Source organism: Panicum hallii, chromosome 3 (genome assembly GCF_002211085.1).
Source record: "Panicum hallii strain FIL2 chromosome 3, PHallii_v3.1, whole genome shotgun sequence".
NCBI classification, from domain to species: domain Eukaryota; kingdom Viridiplantae; phylum Streptophyta; class Magnoliopsida; order Poales; family Poaceae; genus Panicum; species Panicum hallii.
Window position 1 is genome coordinate 12,853,808 of NC_038044.1, and position 27,030 is coordinate 12,880,837.

Below are 27,030 nucleotides of genomic sequence, written 5' to 3' on the forward strand. Positions count from 1 at the left end.
GGTCCCGTGGCGTACTGGTGTCCCCGGTCCCGGGGTTGTTCGGCGAGGTCCCCGGGCCTTTCGCTCGTAACTTGGACGCAACCCATCCTATAATGCTACGATCCAGAGGCAGAAATAGTTTCTCGAGTCGATAACGATCATACGGGATTTTAAAGTGCCCTGTTCTCCCACACCACACCCATGTCTCTCTCAAGACAACCAACTTGACTGCTACGGTCCCAACTCTGAAGTCTGAACTGGACCTTTGGTAGCATCCGCATCCCTGTGACCCGTCCCTTCTCTTCGGAGAAAGTTTCCAATCGCGCCTGCATGTCGTGCCCTGTCCGAGTCCGGTCGCGACTTGCGGCGACAAAGCGCCGCTGAGGTCGTGAGGAGGCCTGCGAGTTGTGATCCAGACGTCTCACGAAATTCCACCGTTCCCGTACGTACAGATAAGCTCACGACAGCGTGCTCCATGAATCCAACATTTGTACACGACTCATGAGGTTCTTTCCGGTCGATGTCTTCCCTTTGATAGACAGCTTTGGCACCATAGAAGCTACAAAGTTGGAGCATTTCAACAAAATGGATTGCTACAAAGTTCCTTTTCCAGAATTACATAGCAAAGACGCCCTTCATCTTTGCCCGCCCCAGATAAATCGCATCTTAGCAACAGCAGTTCAGGTACAGAATCTACATGTACAGGCTACAAGCTCGGGCCAGCCACGAAAAGGATTTGTACAGCGCAACTTTGGCAACCGGAAAGAAACCCCAAATCCACAAAGCAAACTCGAGACTGTTGGCAGCTTCCACAGGCACAGCAGCACAGTGCTGAAAGGAGATGGGTATGTACAGTTCCATTGTCTATCCCTTTGTTCGTCTTAAGGTCTGGGGTTTCACAAAGCATTCGGTCAAGCCACAACGAGCAATATTCATCACCACAACAGGGCAAGAAGATCGACATCAACAGGCCCTCCTCCGGCTGCCACCGCTAGGGCTTCTAGGGCTCCTCGGGTTCCCTTGATTGGAGAAAGGATGCCTGTTCTGGGCCATTGGTGAACTGCTGCCAACAGACCCATGATTCATAAAGCGACGGGGAGAATCATTTCTCATGCTTTGGGTCTCTGCCTCAAGTTGTTTAGCCTCCTCTTGTAACATAGATAGCTGTTCACATGTCAAGGTTAGTCCCTTACAAGGCTGGGCATTGTCACAAGATACAAGCTAGTCTACTCACCCGAAGTTCATTTTCCTTCACGCGATCCTGAAGTGCAGTTATAGCTGGACTCAAACTAGTGAACAAAACGTGAACCATATAAGTTGACATACAATATGCATCATATTTGGCTAAAATGAGACAAGGGGGCTGTGTTCTCACCAATACTCCATTAGTTTGCAGAGAGACGAGTTGTATGTAGATGTATGGTGAATAGATGCAAGGGGATGAATTTTCCCATCACTGCAACACAAAGTATAACGTTTACCACAGAAGAAAGCATCAGATTTTGTGTATACTATTGTCATGAAGGAACTTTAGTTACCAAATATTTTGTTGCATAGCTTGATTATATGCCGATTGCTCCTCTTCAAAAAGGACTCGTTGCATATCACAGTAAGACGCCATTGTGGTGTCCAGCTTAAGCAGGTGTCTTGTGGGAAGCACAATAAGTGGCACCTCCTTCCTTACATACTCTGCACCGCTATTGACAAAAAACTGTGTATTAGAAACTAGATGGTTGTATTATACAACACTACCTTTGGTAAATCCATACATGAATATTTATCACAACGAAAACATTGAACATTTCATATCAGGCTTTTCACACGTACTAAACTTAAATACTCTTGATCTCATCTGATACATCGGCAGCGAGGAAATGACATGATCACATGACACTACAATAACATAGAGGGAAGCACACATAGAACAATACTAGTACTAGGGCATATTCTGTTATCGATATTTTACCAATCAACTGGGGTAGTGTGAAAAGAACATCATGAAGTTAATAAGATTACTGCTAGGGAAAAGTGGAAAACAAGTCACTACACAATTATTTTCTACAAAGAAGGAAATTGTGACAGTAACCATATGGGAAAGAAGTTTCTTTCTTTTCTTTTTTGAAAACCCAATGCAAGAGATTCATTAATTCAAAAAATGAACACCTAGGAGGAAAACTAGATGTATTTGCATTGAGAAAAGGTCCCAGAATTGGAGCCAAACAGAGGGGTAAAACCTGTGTAGCATATAAGAATTACATGTTTACTTAATAAAGCACAAAAAGTCATCCATGTTTCAGTGGAATAGGACTAGAAGTCTGGAGCCTGGCCACCTGGGCGATGAGGGCAGTTGGGTATATATAACAACCTATTAGTCTCAGTGCCTATGTCATCTTTCATTTTAGCGCCACTGTCATCTTTCATTCCAAAAAATAATTTGAACGGTACATAGGGTCATTTGAAAGTCTCATAAAGTAAAGTAGGGTTAAATCGACACTACAGATTGGTGCAGCATAAAAAAAGGTAATCTAGAGAGTGCAAGCTAATACACATTTTTCAAGATTCTAAACACCATACACATCAACTATTACTGTAGCTGTTCAAGAAACAAGATAGCACATCATTTGGATACCTTATGTCCATATTTGACCGGTGTAAAGCCTCTTGGATACTTGGGGTCATATCTGAATCATATGGATCAATAGACGCTTCTTGCATGTTAGCAGGATTGTAGGGAACAATAGCATTTTCTCTGGGCTGATGCTTTGCGGAATGATTTGTGTCAGGATGAGAGTAGAAATCCATATCTGGAGATCTTCCCCAGGCCTATTATAAATATAGAGATGCTCAGTTAGTTTGCCAATATACTAGTAAGTAAAGTAGGCACGCTACAGAACTGCACTAATTAACGCCCCTAGTGGCTCATACATGACAACAAACATCATGCATAATTGAAATGGTGGATTAAAAGTGTTCAACACAAACAAGCCATTCAATGGCTCAACAAAGATTCACTGAATAAGGTAGTCAAAACACGGTGAGAACATAGACCACATATTAGGTTTCTTTTATTATACAATAACAAGCTTACTCCACACTTTTCACAGCACAAGATATTCCATAATCTCACTAGATGATACTTGCAAATTCAACTAAGCAACATGTGACACAGACAGAAGAGGCAATAAAATGCCCCAGTTGATAGGGATCAGCGGGCAGGCTTGCCAAAAAAAATATTGTAATTGTGACAGGTTGGTGCTGCACAGGCAAATATTCACAGGTGTAGATATCCTACACTTCTACAGCTGGAAGGTGAAAGCAGTAATCATATTTAGACTGTGACCATTGGAATGCTTTTCGACTTCAATCCACAACTAAAAGTACCCACAGAATATGAATTGTAAGTTTTCAAATATAGGCAAGTTCCTAAAAACATGAAATGCTACATATTTGAAATCTGAGTGCTTATCTCCTTTTGCTGCAAACCCTTCCATTAAGAAGATATGGCATTTTATCTGCCAGTAAGTACCTTCAGCAAATCAGAATCTAAAACCTCATAGTTGTAGCCAAACCAAAGACACAATCTAAAATGAACATCAAAGGCACTTGCTATTAGCAATATGCTTTGTGATTTTACTGAACCAACTGAAATTAAGTAACAAAAAAAATAACCACTGAGCGCATTAATCACTCCATCATGTGATGCATCCAACATGCGATTGAACAAAATACTAAATTTGAATGGATAACAAAACAATTCAATGGATAGCCAAATTTTAAGCCTACAATTAGAACTTTCTTAATCAACACGAATACTGCTTGAGTGGCGGTGCTACCCAAGCACCATATAATGCATCTTAATAAATTAATCTAACCGAGCCAGCACATTCAAGTATAACGGCATCTGCAAGAGCTTCTGAACACAAACATGAGGACAACAATCACTTAAATGATTAACATGGGTCGATGTTTAAAGCTGGAACCAACTTCCATATCTAGAAAATACTATAAAAAAAACTAAACATAATGCATACAATAAACATGACATATCCAAGTCCATAACCAGCTATAAATTAAATCTATGGGTTCAATGTATATTGTGCACTTTTTATTTTAAACATTCTCCTTCTAGTAGCAAGTATGCAGAGTTGCTTGAATCATGCAGAGAATATAGATGTACTGCAAGTCAGAAAAGACCATATTGATGCAAATACCAACAAAGGAACGTAGCAAAGAAAAGGGCATCAAACTAATTCCGTAAATACATGTGGCATCAGAGTAAACCTTGCTATTCTTTGAAGCTCTGGAATCCCCTGTGTCCTGTTCAATGCCTTCAAATGCAGAATGTGAGGCAAATGCATTATCCGATGAACTCCAGGATGAATCAAGATCAATCACTGGAGCCATAGCAAGAGGAAGGGCGGTACGTTGTTGTCCACCCTGTGACTGAAAGGCAATCACTTGGATTTTTCCAGCCTGCAGGCATATCAAAATCCAATTCAGCAAGAATAATGTATTGACATGTGCTCATTAAGTTTATAAGCATTCGTACCTTTTGAGCATCTTCACTAAAACAAGAAAATATCAGCCCCACAAAGCCTGTATCCAGCAACTGAAACATTGCTTGGGTACGAACATCTGGGAAATAAGACTCATGGGGGTTATATAAAATAAAGTTACGAAGATATTGAAGATGGGAAAGATCTCACAAGAGAATGAAGACGCAAGCCCATAAAAGCAGATGCACTAGCGAATTCTCAAGATCTCCATACCCACCATCAAGTGGTCAAGAAATTGACCCTCTGCCTTTGTAATGAATGCATTATAACAGCCTGTTTGGGAGCAGTGCACTCCACAAAATTCAGCTCCAAACACCCCCAGCTCCACCAACTCCAACTTCAGGAAAAACATGGATCTAGGGGCTAACTACAAGGATTTTGCAGAGTTCCTCAAGAGGTGCTCTAAGTCGCTATCATCATGAAGCACTGGAGCAAAGCTACATGTCTAATTTTAGCATATTCCCAAGCCCAAGCAATCAAAAGCATAGCTACTTTGTACCAACGGCCTCTAGCATACTTGACATCCACTATCAGAAATTGCAAGTGGATCGGTTGGTACCTAGTAAGGGCTGCATCACTCAAATGAGCATAATCACAATAACAATATTGCCAGTAAATTCCTAAACCATGTGTGTGAAACGACGCACCATCATTTGACAGCATCACAGTTATTGTATGAGACAAATAAATGCCAACATAAAGTTACCAGGGAGCACTTGAGCTCATTGAAGTGCAAGTGTGAAACCCTAGGCACAAAATGATTCACCAGTGGTGGAAATGTGAATCGCTTACCTACATGGGACGGCAGCACGGTGATATGCGGGTGCGAGTGGTACCATCCGATCACCCTCGTAGTTTTCTTGATGGTGGCCGTCATTTTGTGCGAAAAGGAGTCAAGTCCAAACCCCCCAAAACCAAACATCACTCCACACAACACAAGTAAATCTCGAAAAATAAAAATGCAAGCAGAAAAAGGATATCTCGGCTTGCGCCGACGCGGCGGCGAGCAGCTCGGGGTTGACCTCGACGCGGTCCTTCTTCCGCTCGCACCTCATCTGCGGCGACGCCCCCCATATCACGGCGGTCGCGCCGCCCCTGCTCGAAGACTTCAGGTAGGCAAGCAAAAAGGAACCACGATCCCGTTAGAGGAGAAAACCAAACGATCCAAGCATTCGTGAGAGAGGCTCAGAGGGAGATGGGGGCAACTGAAAGGGGGTTAGGTTGGGGGGTGCGACGGACCTCGACGTCGCCGAGGAGGAGGCCCATGACCTCCTCGGTCTCGGTGGTGAGGGCGTGGGAGAGGCATGTGAGCCACACCTCCTCGCCGATCTTCACCGAGGTCAGCGACATCTCCGCCGCCGACGGCCGCGGTCGCGGCCGATCGGCTGGGGTTTCGGGGCGGCGGTGGACCGGTGGGTGCGGGGCTCTTCTGATGAGCTCGAACAGCCGAGCCTTTTTTTTTTGGGGGGGGGGGGGGGGGGGGAGGGACGGCTGCGCCGCGTCGCTGGCGTGGCGTGTGCGGCGTGTTTGGCTGCGGGGTTGGGCCCAGGACACGCTGTCCGGTGTGGTGGGGTCACGGATCCGATGCGGCTGAGCCGTCAGACAGACGCTGCAGCCGGTGCGGTGTCCTGGGCCGATCTTCACCGAGTGTCCTGGGCCGATGCGGTGTGGTGGGGTCACGGATCTGATGCGGCTGATCGAGATGGGCCTGCCAAGCACACAGTGAGTGGTGAGCAGCACGAGTTTCACAACACTACACAGGCCAAGGCTTTGTGCGGCTTTCTACCGAGCCCCTCTCTGGGATATACCTGCAAGTCGGGCCGTGACGGGCTGGCACGGCCCGGGCCCGGCTGTGCTCGTGCCGATTTAAACGGGCCGCGGCCCGGCACGGCTGTCACAGCGGGCTGTGCCGTGCCCGCCCGTGGGCCGGGGGGTCAGGCCCGAGCACGGCACGCGTCCACCGTGCCGGGCCGATCCGTCGTGCCAGGTCGTGCTACAGTGCCGGGTCAGACCTGCAACCCACCCCTCCCACAGTTAACAGGTAGTCATGCACACAGCACAGCAACAAAGTTAATCAGTTCACCACGCACAGCACAGCAACAATGCACAAGGCACAAGATCACCATGCTATTACAAAGGATTGTTTAGAGTTTATCAGTTCAATATAAAATTGGTTGCCTCGTTAAAAACCTTTAGGTAAAACCCCATTTCAACTACATGAGGATAAAACCCTAAAGGAAAAAAGAGTACAACCGAACCCTTTTAGTGATCTTCGAGCATCGAGCTCTTTAATCTGCAAAATGCAAATACGAGCAGCATTTGTTACTTGAACAAGCTTCGAATTGAAGAACAAGGGTGGAGGGAGGAGCTTACATATAAGGGTGTATCAAACCTCATCTAGGAAGATATTTTCCATCATTTCTTCGAGCTCCTTGTTCTGCATGTTGTGTTGCTACCTCGCATGAGCTTACTCCTAATCCTTGATCAGACTCAACCTCTCCACATGAGCTGGAGTTAGGCTGCGACGCCGGTCATCAAGCAACCTGCCACTCAAACTAAAAGCAGACTCGGAAGAAATTGTAGAAACAGGTACAGTCATGATATCCTTAGCTAACATAGATAAAATAGGGTAAGATCGTTTATGATCATGCCACCAGTTAAGAACATGAAACGATGCATCATATTGGTTAAGCGAATCACTGTCCAAATAAGCTGATAACTCAGAAACAGCAGCTGAAATTGTAGGCCTAGAACTAGCAGGATTTGGTGCAGCAAAAGAACCAGATGCACTACGAAAAATTAGACCCCAAACTGCCGGGTCATCACCTGGTGCAGCAGTAGGCTGTGAAGGTCTTTGCAACCTCAAAGCACCATATTTTGAATCATACTTTGCAAACAGGCTAAGTAGAGTAATCATGATTGAGCATCTCAGAAAGTACTTGCAAAGCACTGTTAAAACCATTAGGTTTAGCTCTAGGATCCAAAATGAAAGCAAAAGAGTACAATATTGGAATATTTCGCCAATACTTCAAGAATTTAGATTTCATAGGAACAATCACATCTCTAAGCAGGTTATCATTTTCATATTGATTCAAGTGATTAGCAATTGCAATAATCAATGGAGCAGTTGGATAGTAAATACCAGAAAGTGAAATTGTGGACTTGTAAAATTGTTGAAGGAATTTGAGAATGTGTTCAGCAACATACCAATGGTCCTGTGTGAGCAACTTACCACTACCACCCTTATAGTTTGTGTGGATGAAAATAGAGAAGGTGTCCTTGTATGGCACAAGGTGCTTGAGCATTAGGTAGGTTGAGTTCCACCTAATGATGTCCAAACCAAACTTACGGGGATGAACCCCAGCAGCCAAGCAATATGATTTAAAAGAAGCAATGCGCTGGTTAGAAGAATTAAGAAAGGAAATGGCTGTCCTAAAATCATCCAGATATGTGTCCAATCGTTTCAGACCAGATTTAACAATAAGATTAATAATATGGCATGCACAACGCTGATGCAACAAAGAAGAGCCAGCATATGATGATAAAGATGGAGTTAATTCATCCATAGCAGATGCATTAGCAGAAGCATTATCAAGTGTAACGGATAGCACTTTGGATGTCAACTCATAGTCAGCAAGCACAAGTAAAATTCTCTCAGCAATGTTAACTCCACAATGAGAGCAATCAATCAATCTAAAACCAATTATCCTTTTCTCTAACTCCCAATCAGTAGTAACAAAATGCACAACCACACTAAGATAATCTTCCTTAACATTGCCACTCCATATATCAGATGTCAAACACACACAAGATGGTTCAGACAATAAAGATTTAACTTCAGCAACTTTGGTAATAAAATAAGCACCAAGATCAGAAGTAGTAGTAGTTCTAGGCACACGTACAAATCTAGAATTATGAGCATTCCTTATGTACTCCTCAAATTCAACAGAAGCACAAAGACTTAAAGGCAAATCTAGCCTAGCAATCAAACGACATAATTCAGTTCTAGCTACTGCAGGATTATACTCAAAGTGTGCCACACGGCCATCAGGAGCAAAATGCAAATTTGTTTGACTAGTAGCAGTAGCAGCTTGTTGCTTACGTAAACAAGACCTAACATGCCTTCCCAAATGACCGGCACCTATGCTAGATCTAGCAGTTAATACTTTCTTACAGAATTTGCATTTGGCACCATACCTCACAGTCTTACCATCGACGTCCTTATCGAGCGGGTCCAAGTACCGCCAAACATCCGATGTCAACGATATCTGCCTCTTGCCGGTGCCAGTAGGTTGGGTGCTCGCGGTGCTCGGGGTAGGGCTCCGGCTCCCGATCGGCGTCGAGTCTGGCTGCGTGCTAGGGCTACCACCAAACAGGGGGTCGCCGTCATCACCAACATCATCTTCATCGTCCCCGGCGCACCCACAGGCCCGAAGATTGTCGTTGATGGAGCCGGAACCGGAGCCCGATCCGGCCATGGCGTGCGGTGGAGGAGGAATTGAGGGTGTGGCCAAGGTGGGGGTGCGGCCGACAGGAGGTGTCGGTGCGGAGGAGGGGTTCTGCTCGCCGCGCAGGATCTGGGTGATGCGGCACCACGGCGGAGGAGCGCCGGACGTGGTGTTCGAAGCCCGACGGCCGGCGATGTGCGGTGTGGCGGAGAGGTTGGGGTCGCCCGACGGAGGAGGTGGAGGCTCCTCGCAGGGCGGCCGGCGCCCGGCGGAGGGGCGATTCGTGGCCGCCACCGTGGCGCTGATGCTTGAGCTTCGTGCCTTCGTCTTCGATGGGTGGCGGCGGCAGGGCGGACGGGAGCCGGGGCGCCGGGCGGTACTGCGGTGGCCGGCGGCGGTGGTGGCGCGGTAGGGTACTAGGGTTAGGGTTTGGAGTGGGGCTTGGGACGGGATCGCGAGGAGACGAGGAGTCGGGGTCGAGGGGAGTGGGACTGTGGGAGTCTGGGACTGACGGGCTGGGCGACTGGGGGAGCTGGGGGGTCTCTGAGTTATAAACGGGCCAAACAGGCCGTGCCAGGCCGTGCCTGTGCACCGCGGGCCGAGCGCCGTGCCACACGGGCCGTGCCTAAAAGGGTCGTGCAGGCCCAAGCACGGCACTGTGCGTGCTCCGGGCCGGCCCGGGCACGATTAAAGCCGTGCCGGGCCGTGCTCGTGCCGGGCCAAAATGGCCGGGCCGCGGGCCGGCCCGTTTGCACCGGGCCAAACAGTCAGGTATACTCTGGGATTTGTCAAGCTGAGTATAGAGCCTTGAACAATGAACAGCGAAGTTAGCATTCCTCCAAAGAACAAACCTCAAGGAAAACATGAACAGAAATCAAAAGAAGATAATTCCAGTGGCCAAAGGGAGCTCGGCACTTCGGCAGTGGTGCAGCCGGCAACACATCGCGTTGGACTCTTGATTTGAGATAAAATCTAATGCGTTATTCCATCAGTTCCAACATCTAACATGAGGATGAGGCGGCATTTCTGTCAGTGCCAGCTTGACCTCAGCCGTCCCGCCAAAGGTTGGGGCATCAAAGACTCGAGAGCCTTAAAATACTATGAAGAGCTCTACAGACACTCGATGGATCTCCCATGGAGTTCCAACATTACAGAAACCCAGTGGTCGGCTTATCACAAGTCGAGTTGGGCCTTTGGAGTTCCCTTGAAAAGTCTCCAACTAAAGCAGCTGGTGACTGAACATGCATGTTTCAGAGACAGAGATCGCGCGATCAGCTTTCAGGGACGATTTACTCATACGGGCAGCAGCACAGCAGACATCTGTAGCCGAGTCTTCGTTCTGATCTTCGGAGTGCAAGTTCCAGCTCCTTGTCTTGCCACACTGTACGCTAGTACACTACAGCTACACTGGCAAAAAAAATCTCCTGTTGTAGTTTACTGAATCCTTGATCTACCAAATTACTTCCAAGCGTTAGTCATTGAGCGTTATTTCTTTTAAAAGATAAGTCATTGGGCATTGGGCGGGACATGTCTAAACAGCAAGTCATCTTTTTCTTAAGAGAAAACGTGCTAAAGGCACAGTCGCTGTTGGAAGTGTTAAGAATCAAGACCTTACCTTCGTTGCGATCACGAGAAGCGGCTATACGAGCAGAGATCATAGCACGGCGCACAGAGAGCAAGATACTGAAAACCACAAAACATCCACACTCATCATATACATAGAGGATTTACCAGCTTTATTGTTACACCATAATAAAAAAAACCACAAAGCTGAGAGACGCCTGACCGACGAGCACAGAGATCGCCAGCCAGACCGCTCCCACCCGACTCGTTTACAGACACTTCATCACGACGCAAATACAGCAACGCCAAACTTACAGCACCGAATTCGTAGGAATCATGGAACCGGAAAGATACACACTGGACTCATGAACAAGCGAACGGGGGATCGATCGGTCGAGGGGCAGGACGGAAGCAAGCAAGCAAGCGCGTCTACTGATCCCTGGTGATGGTGGAGTCGTCCTTCTTGCCGGCGTGGCCCTCCTTGTTGTCCCCGCTGTCCCCGCTCATCCCCAGCGTGTTCATCACCGCGTCCTTGGCGCCCACCGCCGCGCTCTTCACCTGATCAGTGGCCTGGAAATAGATGACGAATTTTCAGCGTCGCCTACAGCGCAAGGATTTCGAAACTGTGCACATGGTGCGTGTGATCGATGTGCTCGCAGCGCGGGGTGATAGATCGATGGCCACAAGAGACGAACCTGCTGGATGACGCTGCCGGTCTTGTCCTTGCCGGCGACGGCGCTCTCCTTGGCGTACTCGCCGGCCTCGCCGGCCTTCTGCTTGGTGGCCTCGAGGGCCTCGGCGGTCTTCTGCTTGGCGGCCTCGGTGGTCTCGCCGGCCTTGTGCTTGGTGGCCTCCGTGGTCTCCCCGGCCTTGTGCTTGGTGGCCTCGGTGGTCTCGCCGGCCTTGTGCTTGGCCTCGTCGGTCTTCTGGCCCAGGTAGCTGCCGGTGTCGGACGCCTTCTGCTTGGTCGCCTCCTTGGCGTCGTGGCCCTTGCCCGCGGCGTGCTGCGCCGTGTCCTTGGTCGCCCCCATCGCCTGCCCAGCCTTCTCCTGCGAACCGCGAAGCATCGCAACAGCCAAAAATGTTAGCACGGTTAAGCTGCAACGCGATCACCAATCTAACAGTGATCGAGAGATAGTTGGCCATCGGACCTCGGTGTGGGCCTTGGTCTCGCCGGCCTGGTAGCTAGCCTTGTCCTGGTGGGAAGCCATGACGATCTCTCACCCTCGAGCTAAACTAAAACACACGAACAGAGATCGATCGCTCGAATCACTCTGGAAAAATGAAGGCAGTGAACACTTGGCTACTGACGAACGCTCAGCTGAAAAGCCTGAAACCTCAACACTACCGATGTCTAGTGTCCTCACAGCAGGCCGTTTTTATAGGCTGCTGCCGCGAGACGCTCCCCGGGACACGTCGCGCCGGGGAGCTCCTACATGACGGCCACGTAGACAGGACACGCGTTGTGTCTCGGGTCCGTACCTTCGCGAAGCCTGCCCATGTAGAGGGAGCTGATTCGCGCGCGCAGACGTCGGTCGCCGATCGGCATGTGCAGACGAAAAAAGGCCCAGCAGGAGAGATAAAGAAACCCGTAGGGAACTAAAGCAAGTACAGGGCCGATCGAGTGCGCGCGGCCCGGCGTCCCCACCCGATGATGATCACGATATGAAAATGCTAGCGGTGGCGAGGGGAGGACAAGTTGGATGCGGGCGCCTTTCCACCTCGGGTAAGTAGCAGCAGGCCGCGCCGTGACGCCGACGTGAATTTACACTTGGTGGTGGTGCGGTGGAGCGGCGCGCGGGATCGCTGGCCGGGTGTGCGGCCATGCGCGCGCGCGCGCTTCGACGGACGTGTTGCGTTTCGGTTCGTGATGTGGTCACGCGAGCTGGTGAGGATGACGGGCGCCGCTAGCTGCCGCACAAAACTGGCAGAGGGAGGAGGCCGCTCTGGCAGGCAGCCCGGATAAACAACGTCAAAGCCGGGGCGTGTGTTGGGAAGACCGAAGACCTGGCAGCCGAATGACAGATCAGAAAGCTTCCGGGGAAGAGTGCCGTTGGTGTTGATGATCTGACAGATGCACCTAATCCTGCAGAGGCTAGGTGGGGGAACCACCTCTTCTTACTCCTCCTTTTTTTTTCGAGAGGAAGGAAAATAAAAAAAGACTTCTTCGTTATCGTGAGCAGGTCTGCAGGCCGTGAAAGATCTCGGCCCAATGGGCAGCAGGTCGGTGAAGCTTCGTTATCAGGCCGGCGTACTAGGCCTTGTCAGGCTATCCTGGGCCATCACACCGGAGTCTGTCTGATCTCAGGCCTAGCTAGCCAATAGCCCAACAAACGTATAGCTCGAGCTTGGGCCCACTGGCAGTCTGCCACCGCAGCATGGCAAATTCAGGGCGCGGTGACAGCCGGACACCATTGCTCCCAAGTCTCACTTGGCACTTGCACAGGTGCACACAGTTGACGGTACATGGCATCTCACGTTCTCAAGCACTGTGCTGGACTGCTGGTGGCCTGGCAAATGCTTGCTACACTAGACTGCTATAGGTTAGGAATCCCTCGATGGCTCGATCGAGCCCTTCAGCTGCCACTGCAGGAATGCAGGATCCCCACTAAAATCCCCATCGCTGCTTGCGGCCGCGGATCAGCAGAAGATGATCGTTGCGCATGTCGTCCCCCTCCATCTCCTCCGCTTTCCGGCCGGTCACTTCCACCGCCCATGTGCAATGCGATCTGCAGCCTCCACTTTGCCCCGCGCAAAGCCGAGAGCCCGCGACCCTTTCGTGACGCGATACCGACGATAGGTCAGCACCCGCAGCGAGATCTTTTAGGTCACTGGCTACTGGCCGGCTATCTAGCACATGCACGCGAGACGAGAGCAGCCGATCGGCGGCGGCGACGGTGCGCTGCCGGCGGTAGTGGGCGCTGCCCGGGCGGCACTAGTAGCACTTGTCACGGTCCCATCGTCCTTGCGTCCGCCCGCAGGTGGCAGGGTAGATGGCTATGCATGCTAGCCTTGTAAATTGAGACGGCACTATAGCGCGCCTCATCCCAAATGGCGGTGCAGTGGGCAGTGGCAGTGCTGTGCTGCAGCACTGGTGCTCTGCTTCGTGCTGCAGCACACAGTCTACCATGAACAGCTTGATTCTTCAGAATGCTCTGCTCTGAATCACGTCATGACACTGATCCTGAAGAAGCTGCTGCTGCATGCCCTCCGCATGCGAGTCATAGTTGACCTTGTATTGGGAGCCCATCGTGGTGTTCGTTTTCATCGATAGCCCGTAGAGCACATCATTGGTGCTACACTATTGCAAAAGCTCGCACGATTCCAGTGTGCCCTTTCCAGCTGTACGAGCAGCTCATCGTCCGCATAAAAGGGAGGCATTGGTATGTTTTGGCTCCTCGCCAGAGTCCTGTGGTTCACAGCGCTGCTCAAAGCAACAATGCCTAAACTCAGGTCGATTTTCACCGTTCTCATTTTGATGCTGCTACTATTAGTCAGTGTATCTTCAGGTATGCCATTTCACACTCTATTTCCTTCCGTTAGCTGTATAGTATTTCCCTCTCTGGTTGGTTAATCGAACGTGAATCCTGTCTTTTGGATGCAGGACAAACTGCAACAATAGAAGGCAACCATGAAGATACTTTGGAAGTGGCAGAGGTCTGTATATTTTAATCTTTGGTTGAGAACATCAGATAACAATAAAAAGATTGGTTTTGCCATTTCTCTAGTCCAAGAAAGGGTAGATTTCAAATTGTGCCATCAGAGTTGCAACTGTGCTATCAGGGTAGCATAGCAAGTTCGCGTAGACGCAGGTCATGCGACTACCTTCAAAAGGGTTTTGAGTTTTGACCACCACTTTCGTTAAGGCAAAGCCAATGAACAACTTCTTCTCGTGGTCAAGATTTTTCTAATTGCTTTAACCTGTTGGCGTTAGGTTTTAAGAAGCGCCATACACTCATACCGGAGCTCCTGGGTCGCTTTATTGAATCTCTTTAACTAGAGTTGACTGTGAGACTAACTATATTCGGGATATATAAACATAGTAGCTAGAAATACTATATAAGTTTTTTTTGCTCTAATAGAGGTCATAGCAATTTTGTGACATGTGCTTCCGCCCCTGATTTTATATGAAGCAGTTAATTACATAAAACCGATATTTTTTTGATAAAAGAATATTTATTGATCCTAGGAAATTACATCAAGGTAATAAAATCATACGAATACCGGTCTCTAAACAGTTAGATACATATGACCTACAATTAATTTGAACAAATACGGGGAAAAACCCCAATGGTCATAGTGTTTTAGTTTCAACCAGTGCTGTTGACTTTTTTTTTTGTAGAAAGAAACCTTTACCCAAAAAATTCGTGTATGCAATCACAGTTCGCCTCTCTTCAGTCTTCACCCTCCCGAATTCAGAGACACGGAAGGAGGGTTCTGACGGACATTCAGGATTACGACTATGGTGGATCCAACCCCAAACACGATCCACGCAGGAAGCCAGGGAATGGGCACTCCCGGTGAGCCATGACGCTGCAGCCCGGTACTGAGTTACTGTAACGCAGTAGAAGCAGAATGATTTGATCCTTTGCTTGCACCTTTGCGCCTTATAAGTCGGTCACTTCCACACGAACTTCAGACCAGCCGTTCTGAATCGTGCTTGCATGCATGCATTCAGGTGTGTGCTGATTCAGGCACTTGTTATAGAAAGCTAAGGCTGCTCAGTTGAGTTGTTCAGATAAGTCAACGACTCTGTCAGTATTTATCTGTCGCATTCTTCTCGAATCACGAAGGAATGGGCTCTCCAATCCTCATGCAGGCTCGAAAATTCGTTACCGTTTTCGATACAGCATCGTTGCAAAATTCCCCTGAGTACGAGCACGCATTACAGTTACAGCCTTGTATCTTTGTGTTGTGCTGAGATAGGTCTGTCTGACGCCATCGCCATAGATTCAGAAAGAACACTCCAACTTTAGGACAACCAGAGTTCTGAAAAATCGCCCAAATCTTTTCGGGTGTCGTGCTAAATGCAGCTCGCGGCGCATCTTTTCTGAACGGCGGTTGTCGGGAGCACAACGCGATCGCCGTGCAAGTTTGTCCATCCCCGCTTATATGCGTTTATTATTACAGGCACGCAACGACTCCGCAGCCTTATCTGAACCTCTGAAATTCCTATCTTCCGCTCTGCAATCTCTGCAGAGATCGCGGCTCATCAATAAAGAAAAGAAAAACTCCCGGATTTCTCTGGAACAAAAAGAACACAGTATCTGAAATCTCGAGGCTGAAACCTGTGCAACGTGTGACTTTCGTTCCCGGCTGCTAGCCGGCGAAGCACAACAGGGGATCACGATCGGAGCTGTACCGTTGCCTTGTTCAGCTACCATTTCGCTTCCCCCTTTTCTGAAACTTTCTTGGAGCTAGCCGTGGCCGGCCGGTCAGAGAACTCAGACGCTCCTACTGCGAGCATCCACCGGTTCTAGCCAAAAGCTTCATTCTTATAATATTCCCGTGACTTTAACTCCGGTTCTAGCCAAATGATGCCCCTAAATCGGGGACTTTTATTCAGCAAATACAGGCATCATATCGCCACGGGTCAGGGTCAAACGAGACGGCTTCAGCTTCAGCCTCCTCCCATTTCCAGTGCCTGGTCGTCGTGCGTGACGGTGGGTTGTGCTCATCCAGACCGTGACTAAGCTCCTCGCCGGCGTCTAACCCACACCGTCCCCGCACGATTAGAGCAAGTACTCTACTACGTAATTAAGTAAGGGATCGCCGGGATCGGTCCGGTTAGCCTAGCCCGGCCAAACGCGTGCGTAGTTTAGGAAGGGGTATGGCCCGTCGCTTCGGAAGCCATCATGACTCACGTGCTCAAGGACGCCGTGGCGCCTAGACGAGACAGAGCCGAGGTGGCGCCGAACTGCGCTACGGCGCAAGACTGTAAGAGGCTGAGGCTGCCCGCCGGCCACGTCCGTGCCGGGCTCTCTGGAAGCCAGAGAGAGATCGCCGGGAGGATTTGGGTGTCCAGGGTTGATTGGAGGCTGGGATTCGTATTGGCCGTTTCCCCCTCCCGTGGACGTCTCCCGATTGGATACCTCGCTCGATTTTGTCATCAGTGCAGGGCGGCTCGTGATTGCAGGGAACTCGTGGATCAGGATTTTCTCCATTTCTGCGCTCTGAAGATCACTGCATCGCTCATGACGCTGGAACAACATTGTTTTTTCGGATCATGAGCTTCTTCTCCATCTGACCATTTCTGCGTCCGGATATGCTAGCATACGGCCATCTGTAGATCGAGGCATCCACATCAGACAGGTTTACGCTTTTGTTCGTATGGCAAGATTTGAGAAACCGAAGGCAGCAGGTGCTTTGACAAGTCCGTTTACTTGTTAATAGCGTCATCCACGCAATGGACCCCGGGGGCTTGCCCGAAGACGGTCTCGGGTCCTAATTCTAGCGCGTGAAAGAACTTCTCGAATCCGAGTAAATTCCTTGACTGCGAGCCGTCCGCACGTCCGTTTTGACACACTGTCCATGGCCACTCCAGATGAAGCAACTAGTATTCTAGAACCCAGATACTATCACTGGCCTCTTCCCGTACACACACCTGTGCGGCTGGATCCTTCTCCTTCCCGGCGGTCACGATCGCCTGCAGGTCTGAAGAGGGATCCCGACGTGCAGCCATGCAGCGCACGCGGGAGGCGCCACGACCACGCGGCACGATTCGGCGGGTGATCTCGTCGGAGACGCTCCACACGCAAGGCACAACGGCGACCAAAAAAAGAATTGCGAAAAAGGAGACGGAACGGAGCGAAAAGGATCCGGCGGGGGACGGCCGGCGGTTCGCGTCAGCTGAGCGACGATGGATCACTCACCGCCCCGTGCCGGTGGCAAGCGGAAGCAAGCCGAGCAGCCGGCAACCACCCCACCACAGCAGTCAGCAGAAGGGTCGGCACCGAGCGGCCGGCCCGGGCCCAGGTGCGGCCGCAGCGGACGACAGAGACGGTGCGCGGGGCGGCGACGGCCGACCCAATCGGGCAGCCGCGTCAGCCCGCACTCCACCCACGCGGCCACGCGCATCACATGAATATTGCCGCGTCCACCGGCCGGAGCGGCGAGCGGGACCGGGTCCGGCGTCCGAGCCGGGGGGTGACTGACGGTGCGAGGAGCAACCGAGCAAGTGGACGAGTGACCGAGAGTCTGCTTGATTTACTACCAATTTTTGCTATACTAAAACTAAGGCACGCTATCAATTGATTTATATTTGAAAATTGGCTATTTTGATCAAAATTATAGCAAGTTACTAGAAACTTCTTAAATTTTATAAGAGATGGTTGCTATATTTTGGCACTAAATCAATTGAATATTTAAATTTCTTGCCAACAATTTGGCATTGCCCTAATTTTAGCAAGCTAAAATATTGGTTTGTCATGATTTTGACGGAGTAAAATTAATATCCAACCCATTAGACTCTCACTGCTTCCAATACCATGATTTTTTTCTCTTTCATTCTGAACATCCATCCCGTGTAGAACTTTCTCTGTGTCAACTTGTTAGGAAACCTCATCCCAGATGAATTGCTCTGATGCAGACTCCTGAACCGTGATCTGCTGCTGCTGCTCGCAGGAACAGGCTGGCCGTCCAATCCTCTGCGCACTATCAGTTGACCACCCAATGCAAACGATTCCCTCTGTTCCAGGATAACAGGACTCAGCATCACTCCCACAAAACAAAAGTCACAGCACGATCACTCGATCAGGGCTTGCGGCTGCAAAAAGCACAATACAATGCAGCGTCCCAGTTGCTACTGCTTCCGTGCTTCATTATCCAGTCCAGATCGACAGGCAACAAAAACTGGCGATAAAATGCCCCGAAAAACTTGGACCTCAACCTCATAAATTTATCCTCGAGGCACGGCTTGTTTGACTCAGCAGACGGCGACGCGCCGACGTGTCCCCGTCCCCGCTCATATCCGCCCGCCCATCCGTCCACGTGTTCCCGTCTTCCGGAACGCCCACTCCGGCATCCGCCGCCTACCTCGCGCCGCGCCCGTTCCGACGGCTATATATAGCCTCCCCTTCCTCCGAAGCTCCGCTCCCAACCCCTCGTTTTTTCCCAGCCTCTTTTCTCAATTCCAGCCTTCCAGCCCACGTCCATCCCTGGACTGCTCCCCAAACGGTCAAAGCCAGAGCCGATCGCGCGCGGCGGCGATAACGAGAAGGTAGCTGAACCAGGAGGAGGAGGAAGAGTCGCCGGCGAGCAGCAATGCCTTACTGCGAGGTGGGCAGGTACGCGGACGGGGAAAAGTGGGAGGGCGTCCGGCTCTTCTACCGCCGCTACGGCCGCGGCGCCACCAAGGTGCTCCTCATCATCGGTACGCACGTCAATCCCCCTCAAATCAAACTTCAATAGGAGGAGAAGGGAGCATCGTGTTCTCCTCGCATGGAAAGATTACTTTTTTGTTTCCTCTTCCACTTTTCGCTGAGAAACGGTTCGGTGTTTGGTTTGGGTCGGAATCAAAGGATTGGCGGGGACGCATGACTCGTGGGGCCCGCAGATAAAGGGGCTGACCGGGTCGCTGGAGCCCGCCGACGACGAGGCCCCGCGGCCGGACGAGGAGGCCGGCGCCGGCGCAGCCGGCGCGGCGGAGGCGGCGCCCGCGGAAGGGGATGACGCCGGCGGCGACGGCATCGAGGTCTGTTGCTTCGACAACCGCGGCGTCGGCCGCAGCTCCGTGCCCCCGAACAAATCCTACTACTCGTGAGTTTCCGCTCCTGATCTCCTTCAGCAGATCCAGTTCCCCGTCAGTGGCAATGGTTTTAACGATCTGCGGGGGCGTTTTGGTTCTGTAGATAGGATAGCTTGCTCTGCTCCCCTTGAGATTCAGAACCGTACATGGGGGATCTGGTGGACGACAGCAGCTGCATGTAGCTTTCGATTAGAAAAATTCCACATTTCAATTGTTTCCTGGCATAATAGCTTTCACGAGAAAATGAGTGATGGGGAGAAAGGCGGGGAATATCTTCCAGCACACGCTCATGTGTTGGAGAAGTCAAAATGGGCGGTGGTTCTGAATATTTGATCTGAAACGTGTTTTCTCATCTCTGGCAGGACGGCGATCATGGCGAAGGACGCCTTGGCCTTGATGGATCATTTGGGGTGGAAGAAAGCACATGTCTTTGGCCACTCTATGGGTTAGTCCTCCTTGGTCTGCTGCGCATTTCAATTTTGGGAGCCTGTTTCTCAAATGCGTGATCTATAGGCATTGACCCTGCTACTCTGTGCAACCAGGTGCGATGATTTCTTGCAAGCTAGCAGCGATAGCGCCTCACAGGCTGTGTTCACTGGCATTGCTTAATGTTACCGGAGGTGGCTTTCAGTGTTTCCCAAAGGTACTGGACCTTTGATATCCTCCTACATATATGTGGAACTGAATGTAACTTTGGTAACCTCACACATATTTGTGGAACTGAATATGCCTAATGTTGCGAGATACAAAGGATATACCGCCAGAGGCACGGATGTTGAACTGTTCATGCCACAAGCTAAAGGTTCCCCCCCTGCTTCTGTAGGTAGATGGGCAGATGCTATCTCTTGCATTCCGTTTCTTAAGGGCGAAAACTCCAGAGGAAAGAGCGCTTGTAGACTTGGAAACCCATTATACGAAGGTGAGGAACTAATAAGGCATCCACTACGATTCCCTGTTTGATGAAAAATTAGCTTTTAGTTTTAGATTCTTCCCCGGTTTCTTTGCTGATATGTTTTGATTTAACAATGCTCCTATGCAGGAATACCTTGAGGATACTGTCGGGTCATGCACTAGGAGAATGATCCTTTATCAAGTGAGTGCTATCACTACTTTGCAGATGATTCTTCATAACACAGTCCTTGGTGAAACATTGATCTTGGTCTTTCGGATGATACATGTTGGTTTTACACATTGAATGCTTGCTTCGATAATTCTTTAACTGACACATACCATGGGATTGTGCCATTTTGACTAGATCTTCTTTTGTTGTGAATCTGGAATTATTTTGCATCCCTTCTTTAAAATATAATCATATACTGGTACACACCGAAATGAAAATAATGTACATTTGACAACTTATTTGTGGAAGACTCATCTGTAGTTCTGTACTGTGTTGCTTTCAGGAATATGTGAAGGGTATATCTTCAACAGGAATGCAATCTAATTGTGGTTTTGAAGGGCAAGTTAATGCATGCTGGACTCACAAAATGACTACAAAAGAATTAGATACAATACGTTCTGCCGGTTTTCTAATTTCAGTTATTCATGGAAGGTTAGTTTCTCTAACAGCAGATATTATATTCAGAGAATGGTACCATTTCGCTTGACTTACATCATATGAATGCAGGTATGATATAATTGCACAATTATGTCATGCAAAACGTCTAGCAGAAAGGCTTCTTCCTGCTGCTAGAATGGTAGAACTTCATGGTGCACATCTAGTGAGCCACGAAAGACCAGATGAGGTAAAGTGCGAACTTTGGTGAAACAGCAATATGTGCCACTGAAATGCTAAGAACATCAATGAGGATGATTGTTTTGCTTAAACTGTTGCATCGCCGGGGGGGGGGGGGGGGGGCGCAAAATAGCTGACAAATGAAGGTTACATAAAAAGTTGTGGCTCACTTCAAGCATCACTCTTGATAAAAAATGAACTAGCATATACTCATCTTTTGGACCAAAGGAGGATTGAACGAGAAACCTCTTACAACTTGTGCACATACTCCAAAGTTGCTAACTGAAATAAGATCAGGCATTCCAGTTATGTGTAAGCATCATTTACCACCTAAGCTTGAAACATAATCTGTTACTTTTGAAGAGAACTGTTTTCCATGGCTAGTTTTAGCACAGAAAAACAGAATTGTAGGATCCAATAGGCTAAAAAAAATAATCATATTTGAAGCCATGTTACCTCGAGTATTGTTTTTGAAATAAGGTCAGACATTGCAGTTATGTGTAAGCATCATTCATCACCTAAGCGTGTAACAGAACCCGTGTAGCCTGTCAATTGTATTTGGCTTCTAGGAATTTCCTCAAAATGGATAAAAGAAAGGGTATGGAGTTCCAAACAAAATACTCCTACTAATACATTTACATTTACATTCGCATACTCATGTACTGGCTAATTAGGAGAATGTTCGGACAATACTGTATAGACCACATGCACTTTAAGGACAATTGACATAACATGTCTAATCGTTAGAGAGAGATGAGTGGAGAGCAAACCAACCAGGCAACCAGCATAGTGTGCCCATTGACTCGTCTCCACAGTTCTCATTTCTCATTGTGCTTGCCCATTTTTGCTTTCCTCCATGGTTCACAATTTATTCAAGTTATAGGACAGTAGAACTCATGTAACTTTCTATGAATTCCAGGTGAACAATGCACTTATGGATCTAATAAAGGCTACCAAATCTGCGATGAAACCTGAAGAGTGGTCGGCCCAGCCTGAGAATGTATCAGGTAAGAAGGCCAAACGTCTCCGATTTCTCTTGAAGGCTAATTGTTCCGGAGCACATATCTTATGTTGCATCTTCATCAGAAACCGGGGCACTTATATCCGGGAGACCCATTACCGTCACGATGCGAACAGATGAAGGTGCAAATGCCACCAAAGTCGCCGTAGCAGTCTATACCTTGCTTGGCAAGCTGCAACTAAGCTTTCTTTATCTCATAGGGGTGATAGTCATGGGGTTTGAGCACATGAGGAACATTGTAAAGGTAATGAAGCCAGTAAGGGTGGCAGCAATTGAGTCATAAGGTAACAGGACCCACCATGATCTCTTGCACAATATCTGTGAGACAGATCCTCTGTGTCGTGGCCTTGCGCTCACTGAACTTTCTACGATTTTGCAGAAAACAAGGACATGCAAATTATTCTCAATACAATACCTTGTGGGAGTCGAGATGATATTTCACTTCACCCCAATACTTCGGAGATGATGATTTTAGCGTAGCATCTCCAACAAATGTGGAACTTTTCTGAGAGAACGCCTGCTCTTAGCAGAATAATAGGACACAAGAACATCGAAGAAACCATAGCACGCGCCTGGGCAGAAGTGTCGCAGGGCGCGGTTGATGTATGTACCTGCAAGAGAATGTGTAGCCTGTATCTGTTTCACGGCCACGTGCTGCGCTGGTGCTGCCGGCCTGACACCCGGACCTGTATCATACTGAGATTTCAAAATCGATTCTTCGTTGCTTCATACATCTGCGTGGTGTCGCTGAACGCTTATTCCAATTTCCTGCATGATATAAAAACCTTCTGTGAGCTGCGGACGCGCCGGGCATGCAAACCTACGGCAGCAGCGGCTAGTGTAGAGTTCCAGAACAGAAATTTCACGATGCATAAAGCATCCCCAGGAACACTGCACCGGCCGGTTTGAATGGCACGGGACGCCACTTGCCGGCTTGCCGCTCCCAGCCCGGCCGAAACCCGAAAGCCCTTCTCGGTTGCAGCACCTGCCCTGGTCTCCGTCCAGATTCCAGACCTCCGGGCACCGCCACCGCCGCTCGACGCCGACGCGGCTCACCTCTCCGTTCTCCACCCCTCAACGTGCATGCTCCGGGGTGCCATCGTTGAATGAATCGTGATGCGTTTCAACGTGCATGCCTGGTTATTAACTGGTGAGAAGAAAGCCGCGCGCAAAGTACAAACTACTAGAAACTTTCCACAACCCTGTGTTCTGTAGCATACTGAAGTTAACGCCTGGCTGCAGAAGCTCCACTTCTCCGGTATGCCGAACGGTTGCTATATATACTCCATGGTTCTGACTCTGAATTCCGAATTCTACGGCCAATTGATCGGATAACGAATGTCATGGTGCTACTTCCGAACCAACAATCCATGCGCTTAGTTTGTTGCATCAGGGAGTTCTACGGGATGATAAGCTGATAGCAGTGCATGCAGGTTGCAGGGGACGTAATTAAAGCACGAATAATACAGAAGAATCTCTCTCACAAACACAAGCGCAGAAGCGATGCTTCAGGGGCGCGATCAGCACAGCACTAACCTGGTAATCGTGCAGTGGTGGATGGTTGCTTCATTATCGCTTGCTCTCCCCGGCGACGGACGCGTCGTCGTCGGCCGACGGCTTCGACCAGAAGATGGCCGCATGAGAGGAGGCTCGGCAGAGGAAGCTGTACGCACACGAGCACGAAGCGAGGACGATGAGGTGACGAGAAGAGAGAGGAGGTGAGAGGAGAGGAATTGTGGCCGTGCGGTGCAAGACGCGCGAGAAGGGAGGGAGCGAGGGGCATCCACGGTAGATTCGCCGTTCCCGGCAAAATATTCCCGCGCGCGAGAGGATATTCCCACTGGCGACGCTGAATATGCCGCGTGCCATTTCCTCTTCTTCCTCTCGACGAAAAAGAAGGCGTTAACATCAAGTTCCTTACTACTTGGGCCCCGGCCCAACTAGACCTGAGCTCCACCAATCTGGGCTTCGCTTAGGAACCCAGTCAATGTGGAGTGCTCGGGAAACGGCGTAGGCCCACAGCAGCAAGCAGATCTCTCCAGCGACGACGGGAGGAGGGAAGGGCACGAAAGGCGGAGAGGGGCAGCAGAAGCAGCGGGGGCAGCCATGGGCATGATGGACAAGCTCAAGATCTTCGTGGTGAAGGAGCCCGTCGTCGCCGCGTCTTGCCTCATCGCCGGATTCGGTACGCGCCCCATCCCTTCGCCTCCGCTCTGGCCCAAACCCTAGCAGATGCGCTCGCGCCCATCAGAAATGGCCAAATGGCGACGCAGGCTCCCGTGCTGTTGCTATACCCTACGTCGTTGCTTCGGGGACTCCGTTTGGCTCGGTGTGGGTACATCAGGGGGGTTTGATTTCTAGGGGCTGACAGACGTTTGGGTGGCCTTTTCACTTGTTACAATTCGTTAGATCCAGGATCCGAATCTCTAGCATCTGTGATGACCTTTGTCAGCGCTGTGTGTGACTCAAAATTGAGCTATCAGCTACCATAAGCTATACATTCCCCTGCTCAACAAGATGACAATTGAGTTAAATGTTATTGAATAGGCAATGGATAGTACTGTCACACGGATCCAGTTCAATGTGTCCCTGTATAGAACTAGCCATTTCTTTTAGGTTTCTACCTTTTCTGGTTCAATAAATACATCTATTTTGATGGTACTTGATGTCCATTGCCAACTTGGCTGAAAATGTTCTATGTGCACTGCTGCATTTCTTTGGCATAGATGAGGGGTTACAATGGTCTTAATCTCATGTCAAAATATTATTGTTCTCCATTGTCCAGAATCATGTTAAGAATAAAATGCCTGCTTTTCTTATGGATGTAGATTGCATTAGCCTGCTCTGAGCTTCAGTAATGTTAAGAAAGATTGATTTTGTAAATAAAAATGTCTCTACGGATAATAACAATGAACACTAGAAATTGGCTGATGCATGCAACTTGTTTAGCCTCCCGCATGACATGAATTGCTGCGTGACTGGTGGGGATAGTCCCTTAGGCCTTACTAAACTCATGTGGATTCATTCTCTTGCATACTAGAAAAGATAGATTTATTCAAGTTTACAATTTTTGCAGATACTCATGATTATTTTCTGAGAAAAGGGATTCTATCTAAAACTTTACATGATTGAGAGACATCTTTGGTGCTGTGTGCTAGAAAAGATTGGCTGCATATATTGCACTTAACCTTTTCAACACCATTGTGCTATAGGTTGATTTCCTGAGTTGATCCTCGTTGATTAAATTGTAGTATTGTCCTTGCTAGCTATGGTTGCAATTAAACATATGATGCTTCTTAGGTTGGCATTTTTTTTGTTGCAAATGGATCAATTTGCTGGCAATACAAGCACTGTGCAGTAGGCGTTCAATTTTTCTCTAGTAGATTCTACCCACAAAATGTCAAGCCAAAAGTGGTCAGATTGAAAACAAACTGTGTCAAGGTCCATTTCCACATCTATAAAGTTGACATAGAACACATAAAACACCACGTGTTGCTAGTATCAGTAGGAGACAAGTAGATGAGAAGTGGTGTTATGTACTTTGACTGTTTGACATATCAGAAGGAAATCAGAACATTTTTTTCACTTGTGAATTCACATTGCAGCAAACCCTTGTTTCCTGAGATTTTCTAGATGTGCCTGCTGAGTCTATGGAATTATTGATTGGAGTGCTTCTGTCTTGGCTAACCTTATAATTTGCAATTTCAGGTCTCTTTCTTCCAGCAGTTGTTCGGCCAATCTTGGATTCATGGGAGACTGCGGAAAAAGTTCCTCCACCTCCTCTAAATGAAGTATGTGATTTCCTCCATTTTTGGGTTGTTCTGTGTGATAATTTCAGGCTCAAACTATTAACACTGTTTCCATTCAATTTCCCATCATTTCCCAACTGAGAATTTTTATTTTGCACAATCCAATTCTTATCAAATAAACTTCCTTGTCATATTTAATTAGGGAAAAACTCCTTATTTGGTCACCCCAAGCCACAACTTGGCTAACAAATTTGCCAGAAAATGAGTGCTAAATACATTGCTGATATCTCAACAGTAAATCGCAGAGAGCATCTGTTTAAACTTTGTGTTTCATAATTGCATTCTTGTGTTGTCAAACCTGAGGAATCACCATAGTTCGCCTGCCGTTTCCTGATTTTATTGGTTTGAACAATGAAGCCTAAGTACTACTGTAGGCTGTTTACATGCTGTTATCCTGTAATTGAAAGTGGTTGAGCCAACGTTTAATCATCTGCCACTTCTGCAGGTGGTTGCAGGTGTCACCGGCAAGAAAAAGTAGCGAACTTGCATGTTTTCTCTTGTCAATGTTGTCCAACATTTTCTTCCCCATGTTTCCTGGCAACCAGTTTGTAACTTGGAAGGCTCTTCCAGGCTCGCGGTCTTTTACTCTAGATGATATCGGCGAAATAATCATTTTACCTGAACCTCATAATACTGCAATGTGACAGTTTTGGAATTTTTCCTTCTGAAAAGGTCGATAGAATGTCAGTTTCTTGCCGGAGCCGTCTGGATTCCCTTTCAATAATCAGAAGCGCCCTCGCGGCCTGCCAGTTGTGACCTTTGTAATCTCAGCATGGCGTGGGCGTGTAGTCTTGTGCGGTTGTGCCGTGTGACTTCGACTGCGTTTGTGCCTAGTGCCTCCACCGTGCCGCGCGGCGCCTCTGCATTATAGACGGCGACGGCGCGGATATTAATTTTGTAAATTCATACCCGCGTACTAAAATCGGCGTCCGCAACCTGCTATGGGTACGAAACAACGTCCGTAACCGCTATCCGCGGATATCCGCATACCCGCGGGCACATCCCGCAAGCTTTAGAAAATTAAGTACACATTATATTTCAACAGCAAATAAACACCATTTATTTAAGAAAACAAATAAATCTGAGTATACAAATGAACTAGTCTCGTACATGAATATATGATATATCACGTATTAACATAAACCATTAACATGAACCCTAAATGAACCCTAA

At 48.5% G+C, this 27,030-nt stretch overlaps 5 protein-coding genes and 1 long non-coding RNA gene across 8 annotated transcripts; 3 read left to right on the top strand and 3 right to left on the bottom strand.

The window, feature by feature from the left end:
* Window positions 1-534: 534 nt before the first annotated feature.
* LOC112886067 (lys-63-specific deubiquitinase BRCC36-like) lies at window positions 535-5,984 on the bottom strand. Its single transcript, XM_025951829.1, has 10 exons — window positions 5,775-5,984; window positions 5,516-5,641; window positions 5,328-5,415; window positions 4,529-4,614; window positions 4,261-4,452; window positions 2,609-2,802; window positions 1,518-1,676; window positions 1,355-1,435; window positions 1,214-1,268; window positions 535-1,143 (listed from the first exon to the last, which is right to left on the bottom strand). Exons 1-10 carry the CDS (start codon window positions 5,883-5,885, stop codon window positions 943-945), a joined length of 1,293 nt encoding a protein of 430 aa, XP_025807614.1. The 5' UTR covers window positions 5,886-5,984; the 3' UTR covers window positions 535-942.
* A 4,680-nt stretch (window positions 5,985-10,664) lies between these two features.
* Window positions 10,665-11,901, bottom strand: LOC112888017 (late embryogenesis abundant protein, group 3-like). The gene is made up of 3 exons (XM_025954356.1): window positions 11,698-11,901; window positions 11,242-11,595; window positions 10,665-11,116 (listed from the first exon to the last, which is right to left on the bottom strand). The coding sequence occupies exons 1-3, from the start codon at window positions 11,755-11,757 to the stop codon at window positions 10,976-10,978; spliced, it is 555 nt and encodes a 184-aa protein (XP_025810141.1). The 5' UTR covers window positions 11,758-11,901; the 3' UTR covers window positions 10,665-10,975.
* Window positions 11,902-13,955: 2,054 nt separating this feature from the next.
* Window positions 13,956-15,267, top strand: LOC112888018. Of its 2 annotated transcripts, none has more exons than XM_025954357.1 (3): window positions 13,956-14,055; window positions 14,151-14,203; window positions 14,930-15,267. In XM_025954357.1, the coding sequence occupies exons 1-3, from the start codon at window positions 13,986-13,988 to the stop codon at window positions 15,068-15,070; spliced, it is 264 nt and encodes an 87-aa protein (XP_025810142.1). In that variant the 5' UTR covers window positions 13,956-13,985; the 3' UTR covers window positions 15,071-15,267. The 2 variants fall into 2 exon arrangements, with proteins under 2 accessions (XP_025810142.1, XP_025810143.1); XM_025954358.1 differs by having other exon boundaries at window positions 14,945-15,267.
* A 3,347-nt stretch (window positions 15,268-18,614) lies between these two features.
* On the top strand, window positions 18,615-22,777 carry LOC112883807 (putative aminoacrylate hydrolase RutD). 2 transcript variants are annotated; one of them, XM_025949041.1, is made up of 12 exons: window positions 18,615-18,917; window positions 19,066-19,303; window positions 19,655-19,737; window positions 19,835-19,935; window positions 20,116-20,211; window positions 20,332-20,385; window positions 20,696-20,844; window positions 20,920-21,037; window positions 21,947-22,034; window positions 22,114-22,170; window positions 22,249-22,332; window positions 22,428-22,777. In XM_025949041.1, exons 1-11 carry the CDS (start codon window positions 18,809-18,811, stop codon window positions 22,329-22,331), a joined length of 1,176 nt encoding a protein of 391 aa, XP_025804826.1. In that variant the 5' UTR covers window positions 18,615-18,808; the 3' UTR covers window position 22,332; window positions 22,428-22,777. The 2 variants fall into 2 exon arrangements, with proteins under 2 accessions (XP_025804826.1, XP_025804824.1); XM_025949039.1 differs by having other exon boundaries at window positions 22,114-22,332.
* LOC112883811 lies at window positions 22,209-23,904 on the bottom strand. The gene is made up of 2 exons (XR_003226965.1): window positions 23,585-23,904; window positions 22,209-22,816 (listed from the first exon to the last, which is right to left on the bottom strand). It is a non-coding gene; the product is annotated as an uncharacterized LOC112883811 (long non-coding RNA).
* A 142-nt stretch (window positions 23,905-24,046) lies between these two features.
* Window positions 24,047-26,554, top strand: LOC112883810. Its single transcript, XM_025949045.1, has 3 exons — window positions 24,047-24,233; window positions 25,757-25,839; window positions 26,303-26,554. Exons 1-3 carry the CDS (start codon window positions 24,155-24,157, stop codon window positions 26,333-26,335), a joined length of 195 nt encoding a protein of 64 aa, XP_025804830.1. The 5' UTR covers window positions 24,047-24,154; the 3' UTR covers window positions 26,336-26,554.
* The last annotated feature ends 476 nt before the right edge of the window (window positions 26,555-27,030 follow it).